This window comes from Delphinus delphis, chromosome 15, assembly GCF_949987515.2.
Source record: "Delphinus delphis chromosome 15, mDelDel1.2, whole genome shotgun sequence".
In the NCBI taxonomy this organism is placed as follows: Eukaryota; Metazoa; Chordata; class Mammalia; order Artiodactyla; family Delphinidae; genus Delphinus; species Delphinus delphis.
In genome coordinates, this window is record NC_082697.1 from 51,641,314 (window position 1) to 51,658,021 (window position 16,708).

The 16,708-nt window shown below is 39.3% G+C and overlaps 1 protein-coding gene across 4 annotated transcripts in view; it reads left to right on the forward strand.

Annotated features, from left to right (window-relative positions):
• The window catches only part of LOC132437949 (zinc finger protein 75D-like), a 37,006-nt gene that overhangs the window by 9,389 nt on the left and 10,909 nt on the right, over positions 1-16,708 (forward strand). The window contains exon 9 of one of the 4 annotated variants that reach the window (XM_060031610.1): positions 2-12,359. The exons of 1 other annotated variant lie outside the window; for it this stretch is intronic. In XM_060031610.1, coding sequence (XP_059887593.1) covers positions 2-684 — 683 coding nt within the window. In that variant the 3' untranslated portion in view covers positions 685-12,359. Of the gene's footprint in view, position 1; positions 12,360-16,708 lie in introns of those variants that run through there. 2 more of the 4 variants (XM_060031612.1, XM_060031611.1) reach the window with 2 other exon arrangements.

Consider the following 16,708-nt stretch of genomic DNA (forward strand, 5'->3'; position numbering starts at 1 on the left):
GCAGGGCTAAAGCTCAAAAATGACACTGAAAATCTTCAGCCTCTATGTCTTTCTGACTTAGAAATACAAGTACCAGTAGATATAGCATCAAAAAAGGCCAGATTGAAAGTCCCCCAGAAAACAATGGGCAAAGAAAATCATGGTGATATGCATAGGGTGGGGAAATGGCACCGAGATTTTCCAGTGAAGAAAAAAAAGAAACTTTCAACCTGGAAACAAGAGCTGCTGAAACTTATGGATCTTCACAAAAAAGAACGTGCAGGAGAGAAGCCTTTTAAATGCCAGGAATGTGGGAAAAGCTTCAGAGTTAGCTCTGACCTTATTAAGCACCAAAGAATTCACACTGAAGAGAAACCATATAAATGTCAGCAGTGTGATAAGAGGTTTAGGTGGAGTTCAGATCTTAATAAGCACTTAACGACACACCAAGGAATAAAACCATATAAATGCTCATGGTGTGGGAAAAGCTTCAGTCAAAATACAAATCTCCACACACACCAAAGAACTCACACTGGAGAGAAGCCCTTTACATGTCATGAATGTGGAAAAAAATTCAGTCAAAATTCCCACCTTATTAAACACCGGAGAACTCACACAGGTGAGCAGCCTTATACCTGTAGCACATGCAGGAGAAACTTCAGCAGACGCTCAAGCCTTCTTAGACACCAGAAACTCCACCAGTAAAGGGAAGCTTGTTCAGTGTCCTCAGTCTGAAGAAATTCACCAAGTGGAGCTGGACCTTAAAGTTATGAAAAGTACAAAATTATGAAGCATGAAGAATTTTTCATCAGTGGAATTTTTCATCAGGAAACTTTGGGAAATAAACATGTTTCACAGAAGGAATCAAGGTTGAGTCTGCAGGGAATGTGTTAGTAGTTGTACTACTTGCTGTTTTTACTAAAACTTTCAGGGATTTCCTTAGCAGGAGAGGTGTTCTAAGAACATTCAGAGTAAAGGGAAAAGCTGTTTTGGGACTGTATTTGGCAGAATAGCAAATGCAGCTTCAACTAGTGGATGCAGCCATGAATTCTTCTGTGGTCACAGAGGTGAATATTGTTGGTTTGCATTGATTTCCCCAGCCACTCTTAAACATACATGTTAGAAACATTTGTAGCATGGTCTTCCAAAACAGAAAGCAATAATATGATGTTTAATTGCATACCATTGTCTTCCAGGTTTACCAATTTCAGTAATCTCATGGGCAGAAATGAATTCTAATGTAAAATTTTTGAAGAACCAAATTGGATTTTCTTAACTGTCCCATCGTCGGGTACTGTTCACAAATTTGGACATTGTTTGAGTTCCTTTTTTAACTTTTTAGCAAATTCAGCTCTGGAATACTATTAGTACAGTTTTTACTGTGATGAAATCATATTTACTTCACCAATAGGGAATCTGCCCAGGTGAACTAATCACTATTGTATGCCTCTCTGGTGGTGGATGGAAAAGGGAGAACACCTCTAAGAAGGAGATAATATGGAAACGGGTTGGAATCTTTAGCCATGTAAAGAAGAATTTTCTCGAGTAAAAGAAACTAGACTGTTTACTTACGTCACAATATCAATAGGATAAAACAGCCATAAAAATGAGCACTTTTCCGAGGTCTAAATGGAAATTAATGGCAATTCAGGATCACCTTCTCAGGTTTTTATCTGTTTGCATTTTAACTTGGCTTTTGTATGTCATTAAGAACAAGGAGGGCTTCCCTGGTGGCGCAGTGGATGAGAGTCTGCCTGCCGATGCAGGGGGACACGGGTTCGTGCTCCGGTCCGGGAAGATCCCACATGCCGCAGAGCAGCTGGGCCCGTGAGCCATGGCCGCTGAGCCTGCGTGTCCGGAGCTCCGCAACGGGAGAGGCCACAACAGTGAGAGGCCGGCATACCGCAAAACAAACAAACAAAAAAAGAACAAGGAGAGGGTTATATTTGTCTGGGAACTGGAGTGTTTACTGCACCAGGATCCTATGGGTCACAGAGCATGTTACTCTGGGAATCCAGTGAGCAGGAGACCAGTTCCCAAAAGCAAAGATTTGGGAGAGGATGCTGAGTGGTAGACAAGGACGGACAAATACACATGTATGTTGGTTGACTTACATTGTACCTGTTAAACAGGAAGGGTCATCCTTCTGTTTTCTCCATCGTATCATGTAACAGCCTTAGTGTACACATTTGATAGATTGCAGAAAATCTCTGTAGGCTGTGGATTTTCTTGTAGCTCCACCTTTTATCTACAACAGTGATGCAGATGTGTTCCTGATAGAGCATCTAGGTGTAATCAGGAAAGGAGTTAAACAAGGAAATAAGAGATCCAGAGGCTTGTTAAGACCCCATAGCTAGTGGGTCTGTTGGCTGTCACTTAGCTGCATCAGTCAGGCCTGAGGGCAGGATTAGCAGGACTGATCTGTATGTTGTTCCTGCCCAGCCAGCCTGGATGACATTGTATTGTGTCTATTTCTATTTCTAGCTTGTAAAACATTCCTGTTTCTTGATTGGTTACTAAAACACTCTTAAATCTCCAGTTTCCATATGAAATAGAGATAACACTCAACTCAGGGTTTTTCTGGGGATTAGAGGGGTGATGAAGGAAAAGCACCTATCGGCCTGGGAAATAGCAGGGTCTCAGTCAGTGTGCGTGTCCTTCCCTTTCCCCTGGTCCCCAGTGGTATGTTGGGTGGACTGACTACATTAAAGGAGCAGATGCATTTGTGGCTGTTGCAGCTCCTTCCAGGAGCTGAGCACTCGTGGTGGTGGTTTGCTCGGTTGATTTGGTCCTTGGCTTCAGTGCTTTATGGTGTAAGTCACCTGAGGTTTTGGTCTGCCGCTTTCAGCAGGATTTCATTTTCTTCTCTTAAGATAACTGTACCAGTATACCAGTGTGCTTATTTTTTAAGCTCGGCCAGCTCTGCAGCTCTGGTCTGCATAGATCTTACCCAACAGTCTTCTCAGCCTTACACCCCTGGGACTCTGTTTCTTCTCCCAAGTTATACATATGGATTTCTTGCTGACATTACATTCATTCATTCAATTTAATGAGGGCCTATTATGTACCCAGGTAGTCTTCTAAACTAAGGATATAGTAGTGGACAAGGAGACAAAATGCATATCCTCATGGAGCTTGTATCCTAGTGAACAGTAAGAAGGGAGTGGTTAGACATTTTTCTCCTTGCAGTTACACAGGATCCTGAGATAGTTTTGAGCAGTAGGTTGTCTGCAGAACTCTCACTTCTCAGCTTAAGCATTTATTTTTTGGTGCAGGACTCTCTAATGCTGTCTTTTCCTGCCTCAGTCATATAAGCACATACAGAGAGAGGGGTCACAAGTCAGAACAGTCTGGAATGCCGAGCCCCCCACATTGTGGAGGGGTATCTGTTCTAGAGAGTCTCCCAGACCTATAATGGACTCTGTAGGAATAAGAAGTCAACTTTTGTTGCGTTAAATCACTGGGATGTTGGTGCTGTGTGTTTCTGCAGCATAACGTGGCCTGTCTTGTTGGAAATGCTAGAACAGATCCAGCACTTGCTGGATGACATATGTAACCCAGCAGATGTTGACAGTCTTCTTGAAATAGGAGAGATGTGAACCTTAGGATGAAACTAACACCATAGAAGGCAGAGCAGAGTGATAAATACTCAGGTTTTAGAGACACCACTGAGCGGTAGGATCAAGAATCACCTGACACCTAGAATTGCCCAGGACTTTTTAGCGACACAAATCTATATGTTTCCTCTTATTGTTTAAACCAGAGTGATTGGGGTTTCTGTTCATTGTAACAGAAATCATTCTAATACATAGAACAATAACTGATTTAAGGTAATATATGTAGGAGAGAAACAGTGTTCTTATATATGCCTATTTAAAAGCTTTCATTATGGGGCTTCCCTGGTTGCGCAGTGGTTAAGAATCTACCTGCCAACGCAGGGGACACGGGTTCAAGCCCTGGTTGGGGAAAATCCCACATGCTGCGGAGCATCTAAGCCTGAGCGCCACAACTACTGAAGCCAGCGTGCCTAGAGCCCATGCTCCGCAACAAGAGAAGCTACCGCAATGACAAGCTTGCGCACTACAACAAAGAGTTGCCCCCACTCGCCGCAGCTAGAGAAAGCCTGCGAGCAACAATGCAGCCAAAAATTAATGAATTAATTAGTTAAAAAAAACTCATTACAGAAATTATCAACATATTTAAAATAAAGTAAAATGACAAGCCCCTATATAGGCTTTAACAATTTTGCTAACTTTTGTCATTTATCCCCTCCAGTTTTTTTTTTTTTGCATCTATTGAGTTGATCATATGGTTTCTATTCATCAATTTGATAATATGGTGTATCGCATTGACTGATTTGCATACATTGAAGAATCCTTGCATCCCTGGGATAAATCCCACTTGATCATGGTGTATGATCCTTTCAGTGTGTTGTTGGATTCTGTTTGCTAGTATTTTGTTGAGGATTTTTGCACCTATATTCATCAGTGATATTGGTCTGTAATTTTCTTTTTTTTGTAGTATTTTTGTCTGGTTTTGGTATCAGGGTGATGGTGACTTCATAGAATGAGTTTGGGAGTGTTCCTCTGCAATTTTTTGGAGGAGTTGAGAAGGATGGGTGTTAGCTCTTCTCTAAATGTTTGATAGAATTCACCTGTGAAGCCATCTGGTCCTGGACTTTTGTGTGTTGGAAGATTTTTAATCACAGTTTCAATTTCATTACTTGTGATTGGTCTGTTCATAGTTTCTATTTGTTCCTGGTTCAGTCGTGGAAGGTTATACCTTTCTAAGAATTTGTCCATTTTTTCTAGGTTGTCCATTTTATTGGCATAGAGTTGCTTGTAGTAGTCTCTTAGGATGTTTTGTATTTCTGTGTCTGTTGTAACTTCTCCTTTTTCATTTCTAATTTTATTGATTTGAGTCCTCTCCCTCTTTTTCTTGATGAGTCTGGCTAATGGTTTATCAAGTTTGTTTATCTTCTCAAAGAACCAGCTTTTAGTTTTATTGATCTTTGCTATTGTTTTCTTTGTTTCTATTTCATTTATTTCTGCTCTGATCTTTATGATTTCTTTCCTTCTGCTAACTTTGGGTTTTGTTTGTTCTTCTTTCTCTTGTTCCTTTAGGTGTAAGTTTAGATTGTTTATTTGAGATTTTTCTTGTTTCTTGAAGTAGGCTTGTATAGCTATAAACTTCCCTCTTAGAACTGCTTATGCTGCATCCCATAGGTTTGGGATCGTCGTGTTTTCATTGTCATTTGTCTCTAGGTATTTTTCGATTTCCTCTTTAATTTCTTCAGTGATCTCTTGGTTGTTTAGTAACATATTGTTTAGCCTCCATGTGTTTGTTGTATTTTTTACGTTTTTTTCCCTGTAATTGATTTCTAATCTCATAGCATAGTGGTCAGAAAAGATGGCTTGATATGATTTCAATTTTCTTAAATTTACTGAGGCTTGATTTATGACCCAAGATGTGATCTATCCTGGAGAATGTTCCGTGTGCACTTGAGAAGAAAGTGTAATCTGCTGTTTTTGGATGGAATGTCCTATAAATATCAATTAAATCTATCTGGTCTATTGTGTCATTTAAAGCTTCTTTTCCGTATTTATTTTCATTTTGGATGATCTGTCCATTGGTGTAAGTGAGGTGTTAAAGTCCTCCACTATTATTGTGTTACTGTCGATTTCCTCTTTTATAGCTGTTAGTAGTTGCCTTATGTATTGAGGTGCTCCTATGTTGGGTGCATATATATTTATAATTGTTTTATCTTCTTCTTGGATTGATGTCTTGATCATTATGTAGTGTCCTTCCTTGTCTCTTGTAACATTCTTTATTTTAAAGTCTATTTTATCGGATATGAGTATTGCTACTCCAGCTTTCTTTTGATTTCCATTTGCATGGAATATCTTTTTCCATCCCCTCACTTTCAGTCTGTATGTGCCCCTAGGTCTGAAGTGGGTCGCTTGTAGACAGCATATATATGGCTCTTGATTTTGTATGCGTTCAGCAAGCCTGTGTCTTTTGGTTGGAGCATTTAATCCATACATGTTTAAGGTAATTATCAATATGTATGTTACTATGACCATTTTCTTAATTGTTTTGGGTTTGTTTTTGTAGGTCCTTTTCTTCTCTTGTGTTTCCCACTTAGAAAAGTTCCTTTAACATTTGTTATAGAGCTGGTTTAGTAGTGCTGAATTCTCTTAGCTTTTGCTTGTCTCTAAAGGTTTTGATTTCTCCATCGAATCTGAATGAGATCCTTGCCAGGTAGAGTAATCTTGGTTGTAGGTTTTTCCCTTTCATCACTTTAAGTATATCATGCTACTGCCTTCTGGCTTGTCGAGTTTCTGCTGAGAAATCAGCTGTTAACCTTATGGGAGTTCCCTTGTATGTTGTCATTTTTCCCTTGCTGCTTTCAATAATTTTTCTGTGTCTTTAATTTTTGCCAGTTTGATTACTATGTGTCTCAGCATGTTTCCCCTTGGATTTATCCTGTATGGGACTCTCTGCGCTTCCTGGACTTGAGTGGCTATTTCCTTTCCCATGTTAGGGAAGTTTTCGACTATAATCTCCTCAAATATTTTCTCAGGTCCTTTCTCTCTCTCTTCTCCTTCTGGGACTCCTATAATGTGAGTGCTTCTGCGTTTAATGTTGTCCCAGAGGTCTCTTAGGCTGTCTTCATTTCTTTTCATTCTTTTTTCTTTATTCTGTTCTGCAGCAGTGAATTCCACCATTCTGTCTTCCAGGTCACTTATCCGTTCTTCTGCCTCAGTTATTCTGCTATTGATTCCTTCTAGTGTAGTTTTCATTTCAGTTATTGTATTGTTCATCTCTGTTTGTTTGTTCTTTAATTCTTCTAGGTCTTTGTTAAACATTTCTTGCATCTTCTCGATCTTTGCCTCCATTCTTTTTCCGAGGTCCTGGATCATCTTTACTATCATTATTCTGAATTCTTTTTCTGGAATGTTGCCTATCTCCACTTCATTTAGTTGTTTTTCTGGGGTTTTATCTTGTTCCTTCATCTGGTACATAGCCCTCTGCCTTTTCATCTTGTCTGTCTTTCTGAATGTGGTTTTTGTTCCACAGGCTTCAGGATTGTAGTTCCTCTTGCTTCTGCTGTCTGCCCTCTGGTGGATGAGTCTATCTAAGAGGCTTGCATAAGTTTCCTGATGGGAGGAACTCCAGTTTTTTGTTTTTTATTTTGCTTGGAGAGAGTGAGTTGGTTGTTTTGGAATATTTAAAGCCAATCTCAGACATTATGACATTTCATGCATGAATAGTTTCATTATAAGAGATAAACAATTCTTGACAGTCTCTGCCCTAAATCATATTTGAGAACGAATTCTCAAAGAAGAATTCTCCCTCTTATGGAGGCCTTCTCTCCACAAGAGGCAAGCTTAATAGAGAACGTGGGAGCTTCCTTTCCCTCCCTCAGAGGGCAACCAGAACTTGACCAACAACTTCTCAAGGTGACCTTGTAAGAGGACCCTCTTGGTCTCCCCACTGGGGTATTCATTTATGAGAACAACAGGCAACCCAAATACTTCATAATGAGGGTGGTCCAGAAGGAATACTAGATGCCTGTAATGATCAGACCAACTTATTAGTAAGCTGAAACTACATGATCAACTGCTAACTTTTAACAAACATCAGAGTGATTCATGCATTAAGAGTTCAGTGGTAGTAGTTAATTGTTGGTTTTCTGGAAGCTACTGAAGAACAAAATAATAATAGTAAGTACTCTCTAACATGTTCATATAGGACATTTCCCCAGGAGCTCAAAGTGCCCTCATTTACCTACTTTCATTGGTTTTCATCTTTATTTTTCTTGAAATAATGTGTAAATGAATACTAAAAAATTAGAATTTATTGTAATTCACTTCCCTCTAAGCATTCCTGCTTGATCATATTTTTTTCTTAGTATTACCCATCACATTTACCTACCCATCACATTTAACTAACTGCTAAGATGAAAAATGAAGTGGAAATTTAATACTCCTTTTCTATTTCCTTCCTCATTTGGTGCCATACTTCCTCTTCATGAGGAATTTTCTCTTCTTTTTTTTGGTTGGTGTCCACCCCTTACCTTGATCCTCTTCTGGTGTTTTTCTAAGGTAATTATTTTGTGCTTCAATACCCAGTGCTCTAATAGTCTAGAAGTGTGGTATAACCTGCTTTGAAAGATCCCTTTATGGCCAATTTAACTTACCATACTTTATCATTTATAAATATCGACTTAATCAACAAAGTGTATTTGCAACCAGTATTCTTGGTGCCATAAACTAGTGTTTATCACCTGCAGTTCCCAAATTGACACATTAACCTGCTGCCAAAAACTGGTTCCATCTTTATCTCTACCTGTGGATGTTTGCTTCCTAAAACTTTCGGAGAGATATGCACTGGGAATGTTCATTTTTTCATTCAACATTGGGCAAATGTTTATTGGGCACTTTCTATGTGCCAGGCATTCTTTTACGTGCTGAGATTTTCACTTAGCCTTTTTGCTTCTAAAGAATGCTGGGGTTAGAAGGAGGAGGAACCTTCCCTCATGGTCCAATGGTTAAGACGCCACGCTTCCACTGAAGGAGGGCACAGGGTTCCATCCCTGGTCGGGCATTCCCGCAAACTGTGCAGCACATCCAAACATAAATAAATAAATAAAGCTGGACTGAGGATGAAGTGGGCATTTTCTAGGCTCCTGTACATCATTTAAACAATTTGTGTATTTTTGTTATTCATTTGTTTAGCAGTTTGGCTTTCCATGGTCAGTTTCCCACTCCATCTTATCTTTTTTATATATATATAAATTTATTTTATTTTATTTTATTTTATCTTATTTTTGGCTGCACTGGGTCTTCGTTGCTGCACACAGGCTTCCTCTGGTGCGGTGAGCGGGGGCTACTCTTCGCTGCTGTGCACGGACTTCTCATTGGGTTGGCTTCTCTTATTGCGGAGCACAGGCTCTAGGTGCGCGGGCTTCAGTAGTTGTGGCATGTGGGCTCAGTAGTTGTGGTTTGCAGGCTCTACAGCGCAGGCTCAGTAGTTGTGGCGCACGGGCTTAGGTGCTCTGCAGCATGTGGGATCTTCCCAGACCAGAGTTTGAACCCATGTCCTCTGAATTGGCAGGCGGATTCTTAATCACTGCGTCCCCAGGTAAGTCCTAGATACATTCTCAGTAAGATATTGAGACAAAGCAAACTCCTATGAAAATTTAGGCACTTTAGTATATAAGCAATTATATCCTATTTGCCAAAGAGTTTTGTTTGTTTGTTTGTTTGTTGTTTTGGCTGTGTCACATGACATGTGGGATCTTAGTTCCCTGAACAGGGATCAAACCTGTGCCTCCTGCAGTGTACACGTGGAGTCGACCACTGGACCACCATGGAAGTTCCAAAAGGTTTTTTTTTTTTTTTTTTTTGGCTGCCTTGGGTATTCGTTGCTGTGCGTGGGCTTTCTCTAGGTGCAGTGAGCGAGGGGCTACTCTTCATTGCAGTGTACAGTTTTCTCATTGTGATGCCTTCTCTTGTTTCAGAGCATGGGCTCTAGGCGCATGGACTTCAGTAGTTGCAGCACGTGGGCTCTAGAGCTCAGGCTCAGTAGTTTTGAAACACGGGCTTAGTTGTTCCACAGCATGTGGGATCTTCCTGGACCAGGGCTCGACCCCGTGTCCTCTGCATTGGCAGGCAGTTTCTTAACCACTGCGCCACCAGGGAAGACCCGGCGTTTTTTTTTTTTAAGCCTGTTTTCAAATTTTTATAACCATCAACCCCCAAACAATCAGCAACTTCATTTCAGCATTACTTGGGGACTTCCCTGGTGGCGCAGTGGTTAAGAATCCACCTGCCAATGCAGGGGACATGGGTTGGATCCGTGGTCCGGGAAGATCCCACATGCCATGGATCAACTAAGCCCATGTGCCACGACTACTGAGCCTGTGCTCTAGAGCCCGCGAGCCACAACTACTGAGCCCACATGCCACAACTACTGAAGCCTGCATGCCTATAGCCCGTGCTCCGCAACAAGAGAAGCCTCTGCAATGATAAGCCTGTGAGCTGCAACGAAGAGTAGCCCCCGTTCGCTGCAACTAGCAATAGCCCGTGCACAACGAAGACCCAACACAGCCAAAAATTAAAAAAAAAAAAAAACTATTAAAAAAAATTTTTTTTAAAGAAGTATTACTTAACACTACATGAAAGATACTCAATAGTAGAGAATTTAATATTGAAGGATTTGAATAGACATTTCTCCCAATAAGATATACAAATGGCCAGTCAGCATATAAAAAGGCAATCAACATCATTAGCCATCACAGAAATTCAAATCAAAACCACATTGAGGGAAATGCTCCAAGCAAAAGACACAAGCTCGCTGCATGGATACAAAAACAAGACCCATATATATGCTATCTACAAGAGACCCACTTTAGACCTAGGGACACATACAGACTGAAAGTGAGGGGATGGAAAAAGATATTCCATGCAAATGGAAATCTAAAGAAAGCTGGAGTCACAATACTGATATCAGGTAAAATAAACTTTAAAATAAGAATGTTACGAGAGACAAGGAAGGACACTACATAATGATCAAGACATCAATCCAAGAAGATATAAAAATTATATATGCCCCCAACATAGGAGCACCTCAATACATAAGGCAAATGCTTACAGCTATAAAAGAGGAAATCTACAGTAACACAATAATAGTGGAGGACTTTAACACCTCATATACACCAATGGACAGATCATCCAGCCAGAAAATTAATAAGGAAACAAGCTTTAAATGACACAATAGACCAGATAGATTTAATTGATATTTATAGGACATTCCATCCGAAAACAGCAATTACACTTTCTTAAGTACACACAAAACATTTTCCAGGATAGATCACATCTTGGGTCACAAATCAAACCTCAGTAAATTTAAGAAAATTGAAATCATATCAAGCAACTTTTCTAACCACAATGCTATGAGATTAGAAATCATTTACAGGGGAAAAAACATATAAAACACAAACACGTGGAGGCTAAACAATATGTTACTAAATAACCAAGAGATCACTGAAGAAATCAAAGAAGAAATCAAAAAATACCTAGAGGCAAATGACAATGAAAACACGACGATCCCAAACCTATGGGATGCAGCAAAAGCAGTTCTAAGAGGGAAGTTTATAGCAATACAATCTCCTACTTTAAGAAACAAGAAGAATCTCAAACAATCTAACCGTACACCTAAAGGAACTAGAAAAAGAAAAACAAAACCCAAAGTTAGTAGAAGGAAAGAAAGATCAGAGCAGAAATAAATGAAATAGAAACAAAGAAAACAATAGCAAAGATCAATAAAACTAAAAGCTGGTTCCCTGGTGGTCCAGTGGTTAGGATTCTGTGCTCTCACTGCCGAGGGCCTGGGTTTGATCCCTGGTTGGGAAACTAAGATCCTACAAGCCACCAAGAAAACAAAACAAAAAATCAACCAAACAAAGCACATTGAGATACCATTTATCTCCCCTAGCATGGCTATAATAAAAAAGATAATAACACGTGTTATCAAGGATGTGGAGAAATTAGAACCATCATACACTGCTGATGGGAATTTAAATTGTTCAGTCACTGTAGAATACACTCTGTCAGTAACTGTAAAATTTAAACATTACCATTTGGCCCAACAATTCCACTGCTAAGTATATACCCAAGAGAATAGAAATCTTGTGCCCACAAAAAACCTTACATATGAATGTACATAGCAGCCTTATTCGCAATAGCCCCAAAGTAGAAAGAACCCAGATGTCCATCAACTGTTATATGGATGAATAAAAAGTGGTATATCCATACAATGGAATATTATTAGCTATAACAAATGAAATTCTGATATATGCCACAACATGGATGAATGTTGAAACATGCTAAGTGAAAGGAGTTAGACATAAAAGTCACATGTTGTATGAAATATCCAGAACAGACAAATCTATAGAGACAAAGTGGATTAGTGTTTTCCGGGACTGGAAGCGTCAGGGGGTGGAGGTTGACTGTTAAAGATACAGAGTTTCTTTTGGGGTGATGAAAATGTTCTGGAATTATATACTGATGATGATATGTAAATATACTAATAAACCACTGAATTAAACACTTTAAACAGGTGAGTTTTATTATATGTGTCTTATATTGCAGTTTAAAAATTGGCAGGGACCTAAGCAGGTATTTTATTGTGTTTTTTTGTTTTGTTTGTTTGTTTTTTTCTTGTTTTCTATTGTGGTTTTGATTTGCATTTCCCCAATTACAAGTAGGCTTCCAGGGACTTCCATGGTGACACAGTCGTTAGGAACCCGCCAATGCAGGGGACACGGGTTCCAACCTTGGTCGGGGAAGATCCCACATGCCGCAGAGTAACGAAGCCCGTGCACCTCAACTACTGAGCCTGTGCTCTAGAGCCTGCGAGCCACAACTACTGAGCCCACATGACACAACTACCAAAGCCTACGCGCCTAGAACCCATGCTCCACAAAAATAGAAGCCACCGCAATGAGAAGCCCGTGCACGGGAACGAAGAGTAACCCCTGCTTGCTGCAACTAGAGAAAGCCCGCGGGCGGCAACGAAGACTCAGTGCAGCCAAAAATAAAATATAAATAGATAATAAAATTAAGAAAAAAAAACAAGTAGGCTTGCAGGTAACTAATAGTAGCAGGTGGGACAGGGAAGAAGACTGTGGACAAGAAAAAATGAAAGATTACGTAAAAGCTTTGAGAAGGAGTAAACTAATTTAGGAAGACTTTTGTGGAGGCAGGGGTTAGGTGGCAGAGTTGAGAACCAGTAATACAGGAAAAAAAATGTATAAAGATAGGAAAGGCTCGAGAAAAACTTAGTATTGGGGTTCCAGCTCTGGGTAAGTTGTAATAAGCATGCTTCACCTTTTCTCTCACATAGAAAACAAGTCTAAAACCTGGATAGAATGCATGGAGCAGCTATTTGAGAACTTCAAAGCGTCAATAGCAGCAGGTGATTTGGAGAACAACAGTAGAATTCACAGTACCACTGAACTGATGCTGAGTTTATATAGGATTTTTAAAAAATTAATTTTTGTCTGCATTGGGCCTTTGTTGCTGCACGCGGGCTTTTCTCTAGTTGCGTCGAACGGGGGCTACTCTTTTTTGTAGTGTGTGGGCTTCTCATTGCAGTGACTTCTGTTGCGGAGTACAGGCTCTAGGTGCGCAGGCTTCAGTAGTTGTGGCACACGGGCTTAGTAGTTGTGGCTCGCATAATGGTGAGTTTACAAGTTATATTCTCTGATATTCCTTTACCTCAACTTAGCACAACTAGAAACCTGGAAGTGAGCACTGTAGCGAAGATGGAGACAAAGTACAACATTTATTTATGACAAAAATTCTAAGAAAACTAGGAGTAGAATGGAACTTCTTCAACCGGTAAAAGAGCACCTGTTCTTTTAAGTTAATTTATTTATTTTTATTTTGGTTGTACTGTGTGGCTTGTGGGATCTCAGTTCCCTGACCAGGGATTGAACCCATGCCACGGCAGTGAAAGCACCAAATCCTAATCACTAGTTTACCAGGGAACTCCGAAAGAGTATCTATATTTTAAAAACCTATAGTCCATATCACATTTAATTGCAAAGACTGAATGCTTTCCCTCTGAGATAAGGAACAAAACAAGAATACCCACTTCTGCCACTCCTGTTTAGCATTGTACTGTAAGGCTTGGCTAGTCCAATAATGAAAGAAAAGGAAATATAAAACATCCAGATTTGAAAGGAAAAACAAAACTGTCTACTCAGATGACATGATTTTTATTGTGGAAAATCCTAAGATGCTACCAAAGTTTCTAGAATAAGTAAATTTAGTAAGATCACAGGATACAAAGTAAGCAAATAAAACAAATTCCATTTCTATACACTGGAAACAATATAATTTACAATAGCTTCAAAAAATGAAATATTTAGTTATAAATCTAACAAAACATGTACAGGATATGTATGCTGAGAACTATAAACCACTGGTGAAATAAGTCCTAAGTAAATGGGAAGACATACCATGTTCATAGTTTGGAAAGACTCAACATAGTAAAGATATCAATTCCCCAGACTGATCAATAGATTTAATGCAATGTGGAAAGATAAACGAATTCGAAGAGCCTAAATAGTTCTGAAAAATAAGAAAAAAATTTGAAGGAATTACAACACTTGATTATAAGACTTTCTCTAAAGCTACATTAATCAAAAGAGTGTGGTCTTGGGGACTTCCCTGGTGTTCTAGTGGCTAAGACTCCACGCTCCCAATGCAGGGGGCCTGGGTTCGATCCCTGGTCAGGAAACTATATCCTGCATGCCTCAGTGAGGATCACATGGCAACAAAAGTCCTGTGTGCCACAACTAAGACCCTGTGCAGCCAAATAAATAAATACTTTTTTCAAAAAGAGAGTGTGGTCTTGATAAAAGGATAGACCCACAGGTCAATGGCATAGAATAAAAAGTCCAGAAGTAGACCACATAAATACAGCAAGTTAATTTTCATATGCAATTTTTTTTTGTTTGTTTTTGTTTTTGTTTGGCTGTACTGCCCTGCTTGCAGGATCGTAGTTCCCCAAACATGCATTGAACCTGGGCCCCGGCAGTGAAAGCACAGAGTCCTAACCATTGGACCACCAGGGAATTCCCATCATATGCAATTTATAAACAATTATATAAAATAAAATTAACCATTTTAAAGTGAACAATTGAGTAACACTGAGTACATTCACAATGTTTTACACGTCTATCTAGTTCCAAAATATTTTCATCACACCCCTCCCGATAAACCCCATATCCATTAGGCAGTTACTCCCCATTTCCATTTCCCCACAGTGCCTGGAAAATTACAAACCTGCTTTTTGCCCCTCTGGATTTATCTATTCTGAATATTTAATATAAATGGTATCATACATTTATTATTGGGCCTGAATTTCTTTCACTAGCATAATGCTTTTGAAGTTCATTCACATTATAGCATGTATCAATCAGCACTTCATTCCTTTTTTGGCTGAATAATATTCAATAGTATTGATTTATTACAATTTGTTTATCCATTCATCTGTTGATAGACATCTAAGTTGTTTGTAGTTTTTGGGTATTGTGATAGTTCCTCTGTAAACATACATGTACAAGTATTTTCTGGGGTACCTGTTTCCAGCTCTATTGTGTTTATACCCAGAAGTGGAACTGTAGGGTCATGTGGTAATCCTATGTTTAATTTTTGAGGAACAGTCAAACCTTTCTATAGTTGCTGAACTGTTTTACATTCCCACCAGCCTTGTACAGGGTATCCAATAACTCTACATCCTTGACAACACTTGCTATTTTCTGTTTTATTATTATTATTTTTGCCATCTAAATGAGTGTGAAGTGGTATTTTATTGTGGTTTTGATTAGCATTTTCCCAGTGACTAATGATGTTGATGTTTCAGATTCTTCTTGGCCATTTCTCTTCTTTGGAGAAATGCCTATTCAAGTTTTTTGGCCATTTCAAAATTGGGTTGTTTGTCTTTTTGATTTTGAGTTGTAGGAATTCTTTATATATTCTGGATATTAAACCCTTATCCTATGTATGATTTGTAAGTATTCTCCACCCTTTTACACATTTTCTTTTCACTTTTCTGATAATGTCCTTTGATACACAAAATATTTACATTTTGGTGATGTCCAATTTATCTATTTTTTTCTTTTGTTGATTTTTGCTTTTGGTGTCATATATAAAAAGCCATTATCGGACTTCCCTGGTGGTGCAGTGGTTAAGAATCTGTCTGCCAATGCCAGGGACATGCGTTCAAGCCCCAGTCTGGGAAGATCCCACATGCCACGGAGCAACTAAGCCCGTGCGCCACAACTACTTAGCCTGTGCTCTAGAGCCCGCAAGCCACAACTGCTGAGCCCACGTACCACAACTACTGAAGCCCACGTTCCTAGAGCCCGTGCTCCGCAACAAGAGAAGCCACTACAATGAGAAGCCCGTGCACCACAACGAAGAGTGGCCCCCACTCACCACAACTAGAGAAAGCCTGTGCACAGCAGTGAAGACCCAACACAGCCAAAATTAAAATAATAAATTTTAAAAAAGACATTATCAAATCCAATTTCATTAAGATTTTCTCATATATTTTCTTTGGAAATTTTATAGTTTTAGCTCTTATATTTAGGTCCTGGATCCATTTTCATGATATATTTTTTGGCCTTGCCACACAGCATGTGGGATCTTAGTTCCCCAAACAGGGATCGAACCCGTGCCCCGTGCAGTGGAAGCACAGAGCCTTTACCCACTGAACCTCCAAAGAAGTCCCTCATGAATTTTTGTGTTTGGCGTGAGGTAGGGGTCCAACTTGTTTCTTTTGCATATGGCTGTCCACTTGTGCCAGCACCATTTGTTGAGACTATTCTTTCCTGCTTGGAATGTTCTTGTAGCCCATATTGAAAATTGTTTGGCCATAGATATATTGGTTTATTTTTGGAGTTTTAATTCTATTCTGTTTGTCTGTATATCTGTCCTTATGTCAGTGCCACATTATTTTTATTACTATAGATTTGTATTATTTTTTGTAATTGGGTAGTGTTTCTCCTCGAACTTTGTTCTCTTTTTCAAGACTGTTTTGGTTAATCAACGTCCCTTGCAATCCCATATTAATTTATATTGTAAAAGATTATTGAAATTTTGATATGGATTGCATTGAATCTGTAGATCACTTTGGGAGAATTGCAATA